The 11,304-nt window shown below is 39.7% G+C and overlaps 1 protein-coding gene across 4 annotated transcripts in view; it reads right to left on the bottom strand.

The window, feature by feature from the left end:
* Positions 1–2,758: 2,758 nt before the first annotated feature.
* Positions 2,759–11,304, bottom strand: part of CCAR1 (cell division cycle and apoptosis regulator 1) — an 86,309-nt gene continuing 77,763 nt past the window's right edge. For 3 of the 4 annotated variants that reach the window (XM_017548943.2, XM_017548942.2, XM_037745864.1), the window contains exons 20-25: positions 8,977–9,059; positions 8,196–8,342; positions 6,843–6,963; positions 6,558–6,743; positions 4,942–5,147; positions 2,759–3,928 (exon numbers count right to left, since the gene is read on the bottom strand). In XM_017548943.2, the coding sequence (XP_017404432.1) occupies positions 3,869–3,928; positions 4,942–5,147; positions 6,558–6,743; positions 6,843–6,963; positions 8,196–8,342; positions 8,977–9,059 (803 nt within the window). In that variant the 3' untranslated portion in view covers positions 2,759–3,868. The remainder of the gene's footprint in view (positions 3,929–4,941; positions 5,148–6,557; positions 6,744–6,842; positions 6,964–8,195; positions 8,343–8,976; positions 9,060–11,304) is intronic. The other variant, XM_017548944.2, reaches the window with a different exon arrangement.

An 11,304-nucleotide genomic window follows, 5' to 3' on the forward strand; every position in this document is an offset into this window, starting at 1 on the left:
TGAACGGCCATGAAATATTAATTCTTTACATGTTAGAAGTAGATTCTGCTCTTTCCCTGCCTGAAGGCAAACAAAAAGGCTAGAGATAACCAATGAGCTGCATCTGGAAACACATTTTAATAAAAAAGACTGGAAGGGCAGTTTCAAGTAGGAAGTGGAGCTGAGGTTTCACTGAGGTCAGATGATGAGAAACATTAAGCCCCTTACCATTTATCTGGGGGTCACGAAGGTGAACTTTTTTACTTTACTTGCATTTTCTCATCTTTGGAATGGGGAACATGACAGGACCAATTTTTCCATGAAGTTTAGATTACTAACTGCTATATCGATTTTCCAAACTCTTATATGACCCTTGCAAAGGAGAATCTGTTGTAGCAAACTAATCTCAAGAATAATTTTGTTTTCAGTTTTTCTTGAATCTGAAAATTTAGAAATGATCATGAACCAGAACATGCAAATTTCTCGTTTAGTTTTTAATATTTTATTATAAACATTTATTCTTTTTAGAGATGGGGTCTGGTGATGTTGCCCAGGCTGGAGTGGAGTGGCATGATCATGGCTCACTGCAACCTCTGCCTCCCGGGCTCAAGGGATCCTTCCACGTCAGCCTCCCGACTAGCAGGGACTACAGGTGCATACCACCACATTTGGCTAATTTTTGTATTTTGTAGTAGAGACAGGGTTTCATCAGTTGGTCAGGCTGGTCTCGAACTCCTGACCTCGTGATCCACCCACCTCAGCCTCCCAAAGCGCTGGGATATAGGCATGAGCCACCGCGTACCACCAAAATCACTTTTTCTATATGCAACTTGCTTTTCTCCTTAATCATCTCAATGTCTACTTCCAAAGATATTATTTCATAAGAAATCTGCCTCTAAGTAACAATATAATCGAAAAGTTCAGTCTTTTTCTCTGTCTTCTCAATTTTATTCTGATTTAAATTTATCTGGAGAATAAAAGCCTCACAAATGTACTTTATATAATGTTTCTTATTAAACACACACTCTCTCAAGGAACTCTATCATTACTGTCTTTTAGTTAAAAGTTTATCTTCAAGACTAGTGCTTTTTTGTCCCTTGAAAAAAAGCACTTCGTAGGCCAGGCACAGTGGCTGACGCCTGTAATCCCAACATTTTGGGAGGCCATGTTGGGTAGATCACTTCAGGCTAAAAGTTCAAGACCCGCCTGGCCAACATGGTGAAACCCCATGTCTACTAAAAACACAAAAATCTTAGCTGGGTGTGGTGGTACATGCCTGTATTCTCAGATGCTCAGGAGGCTGAGGCACCAGAGTCATTTGAACTCGGGAGATGAAGGTTATAGTGAGCCTAGATGGCACCACTGCACTCCAGCCCGGGCAACAGAACGACATCCTATCTCAAAAAAAAAGAAGAAAAACATTTCGACAACTGTTTCATCTCACCTTAAAGATGAAGGAAATATTTTTATCATAACTATATAATAATTACAGATCAATCTCTAATCTGGTTTTGGAGAGGGTCAACAAGCCACATGACCAGAAACAGTAACTTTTTTTTTTTTTGAGACAGAGTTTCTTTCTTGTTACCCAGGCTGGAGTGCAATGGCGCGATCTCGGCTCACCGCAACCTCCGCCTCCTGGGTTCAGGCAATTCTCCTGCCTCAGCCTCCTGAGTAGCTGGGATTACAAGCACGCGCCATGCCCAGCTAATTTTTTGTATTTTCTTTTTTTAGTAGAGACGGGGTTTCACCATGTTGACCAGGATGGTCTCGATCTCTTGACCTCGTGATCCACCCGCCTCGGCCTCCCAAAGTGCTGGGATTACAGGCGTGAGCCACCGCGCCCGGCCCAGAAACAGTAACTTAAGACAAAAACTGGTCTAAAAGAATTTGAGGTATTGTAATCCATTTTTTAGTAAGAGCCACGTGAATTCCATTTAGCCTAAGTCACATATAACATGGCACTTTACATTTTCATATTCATCTATTTGGAACACCTAGCCATTATTCTAACAAAATGAAATAAAATAAACTCTAGGCCAGGTGTAGTGCCTCATGCCTGTAATCCCAGAACTTTGAGAGACCGAGGTGGGTGGATCACCTGAGGTCAGGAGTTTGAAACCAGCCTGGCCAACATGGCAAAACCTTATCCCTACTAAAAACACAAAATTAGCTGGGCATCGTGGTGGACACCTATAATCTCGGCTACTTAGGAAGGTAAGGCAAGGGAATCACTTGAACCCAGGAGGCAGAGGTTGCAGTGAGCTGAGATCAAGCCACTGTATTCCAGCCTGGGCCACAGAGTGAGACTCCGTCTCAGAAAAACAAAAAAACTCTAATACAGCATATATTTAACATGATAGTGAAACATTTCAGTTAAGGGTTATTTAAATATAAAAAACCTAATCATCTCTTATGGGTTCCATTAAGTTTTCACTAGTATAACTTGGAAGACAAAATGTCATTTAACCTTATATTCCTTTAGAGCAGGGTTTCTGAAACTGAGCACTATTGACATTTTGGGCTGGATAATTCCTTGCTGAGGGGGCGGGCTGTCCTCTGCAACAAAGGATGTTTAGTGACATCTTTGGCCTCTACCAACTAGATGCCAGCAGCACCCACCCAATTGTGATACCAAAAAAACCTCACGAGACACTGCCAAATGTCCTCTGAGGGATAAATTCACCCTCTGTGGAGAGCCACTCATATTTCCTACAGTTTTTACTCTACAGTTAAGTCAACTCACGTATCCACTAAAATTCTGAAGGAAGTACACAGGTTAATTTAAAAAAATATCTTTAATTAAAGAAGACTTAACTTAAGGCATCATACTTATATCAACTAGCTTGGTACTAAACTGTACATTTGACATACACTGCATTTTTTTTTTAAACGCTCAAAATTGAAAAGCAATATAGATGCTATTCTGGGAAAGTAGAAAAATTAATTGAAAGCAGTAACTGACATCAGGACAACTAATATTATGTAAAGTCTAACACATACAACAACACTAGTTCTCTATTGCTTCTTTTCTTCTGACATACTGTGTTTTGGATTTTTTTTTTTTTTGAGACGGAGTTTCCCTCTTGTCTCCCAGGCTGGAGTGTAGTTGCGTGATCTCAGCTCACTGCAATCTTCGCCTCCTGGGTTCAAGTGATTCTCCTGCCTCAGCACCTCCCAAGTAGCTGGGATTACAGGCACCCACCACCACGCCCAGCTAATTTTTGTATTTTTAGTAGAGACAGGGTTTCACCATGATAGCATGGCTGGTCTTGAACTCCTACCTCAGGTGATCCACCCACCTCGGCCTCCCAAAGTGCTGGGATTACAGGTGTGAGCCACTGCACCCGGCCTAAACTGAATTTTTAATGAATGCTTTTAGAGACTGATCAACAGGGGATTTTTTGATGATTGAGTTTAAAAACAAAAAAAATTGTTTCAAAAAACGTGCAAAAAAAAAAAGCATCATGCTATTTTATGATTTGGACTGCAATTTTAAAAGATGACCTAAAAAATTTAAGACTTAATAATGATAATTCTATAAATAAAATTAAAGACTTCTAGGCATTTTAATAAAATAAATTTGGTAATTAAATACTACAGTCAATTAAACTGATGAACTTTATTGGAGTTAAAACTATAACAAAGTTCATCCTAAAACACTTTGCAATGCAAAATTATTTCACTCAAGGAGTGTTTAATAATTTGAATGCTAGGAATTACAAGCAATTTTCAAAAGCAGAAACATTCATAAAACTTTATACATCATTTGAACTAAAAGACATTTATACTACTAAAATCAAACATGCATCACTTTCAAACATTCTTATATCATGATTTTTATATATTACATTATTTAACACCATTCCTTGTTACTACATAGATTTTATCATACACTTGCACCATTCTCCTTGGATTTTTGATCTTTGTCTTCATTCTTTACATTATCCTATAAGACAATAGAGAAGGAAAAAATACATTTTATTAGATTTTCTTAAATGTTACTTTGATATTAAGAGTACAATGGTATTCAGTTTGGTATACTTTTTTCTAGTGATAAAGAATATATTAATTTTAATATCTTAAAATTAATGGTGACAAAGTGTTTCCCTTAATTCTGCCCACCAATAAATGGGGTCTCAAAAACCAGTAAATGGGACAGGTGTGGTGGCTCATGCCTGTAATCTCAGCACTCTGAGACGCCAAGATAGGCGGGCTGCTTAGCCCAGAAGTTGGAGATCAGCCTCGGCAAGATGGTGAAACCCCGTCTCTACAAAAAATATAGAACCACTACAATCTAGCCTGGGCAAAAAAGCAAGACCCTGTCTCAAACAACAACAACAACAACAACAACAAAAAGAGAAGTGAAGTGAATGGTTTATTTCAAACTTATACTCTGGATTAAAAAGAAATCTAAATGAAATTTTCTTCAAGTTTATACACTTAAATTATGTTGACATTCCAACTAAGTTTTTAGAAAAACAACATCTTTTGAGAATCACTTTTTTTTTTTTTTTTTTTTAAAGACATGGTCTTACTCTGTTGCCCAGGCTAGATAGTGTTAATGGCACAATCTAGACTCACTTCAACCTCTGTTTCGCGGGTTCAAGTGATTTTCCTGCCTCAGCCTTCCAGGTAGCTAGGTTTACAGGTGCCTGCCACCAGGTCTGGCTAATATTTTTGTATTTTTAGTAGAGACAGGGTTTTACCATGTTGGCCAGGCTGGTCTTGAACTCCTGACCTCAGGTGATCCACCCGCTTTGGCCTCCCACAGTGCTAGGATTACAGGTGTGAGCCACCGTGCCCAGCCTGGGAATCACTTTTGACTGATCTCAGGAAGGACAGAATGCCATCCTTATTTGCTTTCAGAATAGCCACTAAGAGCTTAGTAACATTAAAATACATTAAAAACACCAGTTAGATTTTAAAATATGAAAATGTTAAAAGTACGAAATTTCTCACCTTCTTGAGAACAGTGTGGATTTCATCCATTACTGTAGATAAGTTTCTGATTGTCTTATTCAGTTGGTTTTCAAATTGTAAATTCATGTTTTCTGAAATCTTTAAGTTTTCTTGTAACTGACTAAGGTCCTTTTTAACTTCTCTGAGTTCACCAGAGAGGCTTTTGTTGGAATTCTCCAAATTTAATATGGTTTTTTCATCTTCCTCTGTTTAAAAAAATCCAAAAATTAATACTTAAACTCCTTAAAATTTCCAATTTAACTTTGAAGTTAAAATATTTAAGCTGTGAAAATAAAAAGCTGATAAATTCCATAAAATGGCAATATTTCTCAATTTCATTAGTCATAAGGCACATTGAAATATTAATTTCATTTATTTATTTATTTATTTTTGAGACCGAGTCTAACTCTGTTGCACAGGCTTGAGTGAAGTGGCACAATCTCGGCTCACTGCAACCTCTGCCTCCCGTGTTCAAGTGATTCTTCTGCCTCAGCCTCCTGCATAGCTTGGACTATAGGAACATGGCACTGCACCCAGGTAATTTTTGTGTTTTTAGTAAAGACAGGGTTTCACCATGTTGGTCAGGATGGTCTCAAACTTCTGACCTCGGGCAATCCGCCCACCTCGACCTCTAAAAGTGATGCTATTACAGGTGTGAGCCACTGTGCCTGGCCTGTTTCATTCAAATTAATTTTTTTTTTTTTTGAGACAGAGTTTCACTCTTGTTACCCAGGCTGGAGTGCAATGGCGTGATCTCGGCTCACCGCAACCTCCGCCTCCTGGGTTCAGGCAATTCTCCTGCCTCAGCCTCCTCAGTAGCTGGGATTACAGGCACGCGCCACCATGCCCAGCTAATGTTTTGTATTTTTAGTAGAGACGGGGTTTCACCATTTTGACCAGGATGGTCTCGATCTCTTGGCCTTGTGATCCACCCACCTTCAAATTAATTTTTAACTCGTATTATTTCAAAATCTGTGTTCTATTTTTAGATGACTGTATAAATTAGAGAACACGGACTGGTAAAAACTGAAACTAGAAGATGATTAAAAGGATGCAACAGAATAACAATGAACCTGAGAAGAATGCACACCAAGACCTAAGATTCAGATAAAGCTAAGCAATTTTATAACATGAACCAGAAATAAAAAGTAAAGATTCTGGCAGGGTGCAGTGGCTCATGCCTGTAATGCCCGCACTATAGGAGGCCAAGGCAGGTGATCACTTGAGGTCAGGACTTCGAGACTAGCCTGGCCAACAGGGCAAAACCCCATCTCTACTAAAACTACAAAAAAATAACTAGGCCTGGTGGCACAAGCCTATAATCTCAGCTACTTGGGAGGCTGAGGTGGGAGAATCACTTGGACCCTGGAGGCAGTAGCTGCAGTAAGCTGAGATGTTCCACTGCACTCCAGCCTGGGGACAGAGTGAGGCCCTGTCTCAAAATACATAAAAAATTTAAAAAATTTAAAAAGCAAAGTTCCTTACAACCTCGATGAAAATATGTGGTATACATATGCAAATGTGTATATAAGCATGTACGTGTATGTACATACATAAATATGTATATAACCCAGCATGGTGCTTAAAGTATGAAGATATCCAATGCTGACCCTTACCTGTTTTTTCTTCCAGTAACTGCAGCTTCTGTTCTACTTCAGCTCTTACTTTTTCGCTCTTTTCCAATTTTTGCAAGAGGCTTCCTACATCTACCATTGCACCATTGTACACGATGAGGCCAACATTTTGTTCCACATCCTTTGATTCCTGCTTTACTGTTGGTGTTGGAAGTAATAATCTGTTTCCTATAATATAAAATATACGACATTTTAGTAAGTTATTTTTCTTCTTTAATTACTAGTATATTTATTGAAAAGTAAAATCTTAAAATAATATATTCATACCTAGCATATCTTCCTGCAATGACTCAGACTCTTCATGGTTTTCATCATCTTTTGAGGTGTCTGTTAATTTCCGGTAAAAGCAAGATTCACGGAGCACTACTTTATTAAGAAGCTTCTTTACCTGTAATGCAAGCAAGTCAACAAAATAAAGAGATGAAAATACATTTTTGATTCTCTTAGAACAGCTATGTTGTAATTTTTTTTTTTTTTTTTGGAGATGGAGTCTTGCTCTATTGCCCAGGCTGGAGTGCAGCGGTACGATCTCAGCTCATTACAACCTCCACCTCCTGGATTCAAGTAATTCTCCCGCCTCAGCCGCCAGAGTAGCTGGGATTACAGGCACCCACCATCATGCCTAGCTAATTTTTGTATTTTTTGTAGAGACAGGGGTGGACAGGCTGGTCTTGAACTCCTGACCTCAGGTGATCCACCTGTCTTGGTCTCCCAAAGTGCTGGGATAACAGGTGTGAGCCACCATGCCCGGCTGTAATTTTCACTTATGATGGATATCTATGGAACTGAGTAAGATCCAAGTTACTTTTGAAAAATTGTTAATAAGTATAACATTGATAAAAATATATGCACAGGAATGTTTATTACAGCATAGTTGGTAAATCCAAGAAATGAAAACCACCAGCAACAGAGACCAGGTAGATCAATTATGGTCCATGTATATAATGGGTACTATGTAGCTATAAACAAAGCTATAAAAAGAATGAGGCAGGTCTCTATTTTCACGGTAGAATGTCTATAGTATACTGTGGAGTGTAAAAAAAAAAAAAAAAGCCAATCAAAATGATTCCATGTTTTGTTTATAAAAATGGAACTGAACTGCTTACGAAAAGATCTAGAATTTTATATATTTTTAGTCCTAAGGAACAGAAACAGATGGAGAGGGAGAGGGGAAGTGTTTAAAATTGGCTTGTGTTATATTGCTTTATTATTATTATTTTTGAGACGCAGTCTCATACAGTCACCCAGGCTGCAGTGCAGTGGCGTGATCTCGGCTCACTGCAACATCTGCCTCCTGGGTTCAAGTGATTCTTCTGTCTCAGCTTCCCAAGTAGCTGGTATTACAGGCGCATGCCACCACACTCGGCTAATTTTTATATTTTTAGTAGAGATGGAATTTCGCCATGTTGGCCAAACTGGAGCTCCTGGCCTCAAGTGATCTGCCCGCCTTGGCCTCTCAAACTGCTGGGTTTATAGGTGTGAGCCACCACGCCTGGCTATTACATTGCTTTAATATATCAAAAAGTCAGTAGAGGTTCTATTAACTTTTCATTGGAAAAAGTTACTTTTTGAAAAGTTACTAAAAATGTTTTCATTTTAAATATTTATAAGACAGATTACCTGAGCCCGAGAAAGATGTAGTCCAAGAGTATAAAGTATTTCTTCCAAATCCTTTTCAAGAAGGTAACCACAATGACTTTGATCAAAATAAACAAAAGCCATTAACAGATCTCTGTTAATTGTGATCATTTGAGTCTTTTCTTTTTCCTAGGAAAATGCAGAAGTAGAAGACATATATTCAATTTTTTCTTTTTTTGAGATGGAGTTTCGCTCTTGTTGTCCAGGCTAGAGTGCAATGGCATGATCCTGGCTCACTGCGATCTTCCTCTCCCAGGTTCAAATGATTCACATCCTGCGTCAGCCTCCAGAGTAACTGGGATTACAGGCATGCGCCACCATGCCCGGCTAATTTTATATTTTTAGTAGAGACAGGGTTTCACCATGTTGGTCGGGCTGGTCCCGAACTGCTGACCTCAGGTGATCTGCCTGCCTCTGCCTCCCAAAGTGCTGGAATTACAGGTGTGAGCCACCACGCCCAGCACAGTATTCAAATTTTTTACCCCCTGAAAAGTGAGAAATGGAGACTGTGCATATAACAGCGATAATCTAATAAGATATTTGCCTCATCCTAAATAAAATGAGTTAGTTTGGTATATGAATGTGAGAGAAAGGAATCAGACATACTATTTATCTGACACAGCCACAAATACAAAAAACAAATGGCAAAAATTTTACTTAGTGGTAATATAGATGTATAGGACTAATAAACTTCACAACTGTGTTATGTTTAGATGATGTAAGACATCCCCATATTATAAAGAATACAGTATTCAATAAATACCTTATCTTTAGAGGGCCTCTCCTTGCAGTATCTGTTGATATCTCTTTTGTCATCTCGTTTGGTCATTTCTTCCTCATCCCTATCTGTAAAAAACACATATAACAGTGGCAAAAGAAGTCATTAATACACATATTTTCAAATTGGGCACAGTGGCCCATGACTGTTATCTCAGCTACTCAGGAGGCCAAAGCAGGAGGATAACTTAAGACCAGGAGTTGGAGACTGAAGTGAGCTATGACTGCACCACTGCACTCCAGCCTGGGTGACAGATCAAGACCCTGTCTTTTAAACAACAAAAATATGAAGAAAAACCTTATGCTAAAACAGACATGAAACTTGATAACAAGCTCAGTAAAAGAAGACAGTCACATTAATCACTTATTATGTGATTCCATTTATATGAAATATCCAGAATATCTACAAAAACAAAAAGCAGACTAATGGTTGCCTAGGACTGAAGAAGTTCAGGAGAGATGGCAAGTGAATTCTAATGAGTCTCTTTTGGGTTCTGGGTTTCTTTTGAGGGTGATAAAAAATGTTCTAAAGTTAATTGTGGTGATGGCTGTACAACTCTGAATATATTAAAAGACCACTGACTCGTATACAGGCACAACCTGGGAGTTATTTTTTTATTTTTATTTTTTTTGAGACGTAGTTTCGCTGTTGTTGCCCAGACTGGAGTGCAATGGCACGATCTCGGCTCACCGCAACCTCCGCCTCCTGGGTTCAAGGAATTCTCCTGCCTCAGCCTCCCGAGTAGCTGGGACTACAGGCACGCACCATCATGCCCAGCTAATTTTTGTATTTTTAGTAGAGACGGGGTTTCACCGTGTTGACCAGGATGGTCTCGATCTCTTGACCTCGTGATCCACCCGCCTCGGCCTCCCAAAGTGCTGGGATTATAGGCGTGAGCCACCTCGCCCGGCCACAACTTGGGAGTTATTAAAGGCTCTGGTTCCAGACCACCCCAATAAAGCAAGTACTGCAATAAAGCTAGTCAACAAACACATTTTTTGGTTTTCCAGTACACATAAAAGTTATGTTTACAGCCACGCATGGTGGTTCATGCCTGTAATCCCAGCACTTTGAGAGGCCGAGGCAGGTAAAACACTTTGGCTCAGGAGTTTGAAACCAGCCAGTGTAACATGGCAAAACTCCATCTCTACAAAAAAATACAAAAATTAGCCAGGCATGGTAGCACACGCCTATAGTCTCAGTTGCTTGGAGGGCTAAGATGGGGGAATCACTTAAGCCTGGGATGTTGAGGCTTCAACAATCCATGTTCACGTTACTATACTCTGGCCTGTCTCAAAAAAAAAGTTATGTTCATACTATACTCTAGTCTATTAAGTGTGCAATAGCATTACACCTAAGAAGAGTATACACATTAAAAGATACTTTATTGCTAAAAGCACTAACAATCACCCCAGCCTTTGGAAAGTGGTAAGCTTTTTGCTAGTAAAGGGTCTTGCCTTAGCCTGAGCAACATAATGAGACCCCCATCTCTACAAAAATACTGTAAAATTAGAGTTAATCGCTGGGCATGGTTTATAGCACACCTATAAACCCAGCACTTTGGGAGGCTGAGGCGGGTAGATCACTTGAGGTAACGAGTTCAAGACTAGCCTGGCCAACATGGTGAAACCCAGTATCTAGAAATACAAAAATTAGCTGTCTGTGGTGGCCTGTGCCTGTAGTCCCAGCTAGCTGGGAGGCTGAGGCTGGAGAATTACTTGAATCCGGGAGGCAGAGGTTGCAGAGAGCCACGATTGTGCCACTGTACTCCAGGCTGGGTGACAGAGCGAGACTGCTTATTTAACTAAGTTTACGTCATATTCTAAATCTAATACTCTGAATTATTTCAACAATGTTTACAACATCTTCACAGAAGTAAAATGTATCTCAAAAAAACACTTTCATGGCTGGGTGCGGTGGCTCACGCTTGTAATCTCAGCACTTTGGGAGGCCGAAGTGGGCGGATCACCTGAGGCCAGGAGTTCAAGACCTGCCTGGCCAACACGGTAAAACCGTCTCTACTAAAAATACAAAAAATTAGCTGGGCGTGATGGCAGTCGCCTGTAATCCCAGCTACTTGGGAGGCTAAGGCAGGAGAACCACTTGAACCCAGGAGGTGGAGGTTGCAGTGAGCCGAGATCACGCCATTGCACTGCAGCCTGGGTGACAAGAACAAAACTGTATCGAAATAAAACAAAACACTTTCTCTGCTCATCCATAAGAAGCAAACAATCACCTGTTTAGTTTTATCCTGATATTGCAGCAGGTCCATCCCATCTTCAGGCTGCGTTTTTTTTTTTTTTTTTTTTTTTT

Source organism: Cebus imitator, unplaced genomic scaffold (assembly GCF_001604975.1).
Source record: "Cebus imitator isolate Cc_AM_T3 unplaced genomic scaffold, Cebus_imitator-1.0 Scaffold215, whole genome shotgun sequence".
Classification (NCBI taxonomy): domain Eukaryota; kingdom Metazoa; phylum Chordata; class Mammalia; order Primates; family Cebidae; genus Cebus; species Cebus imitator.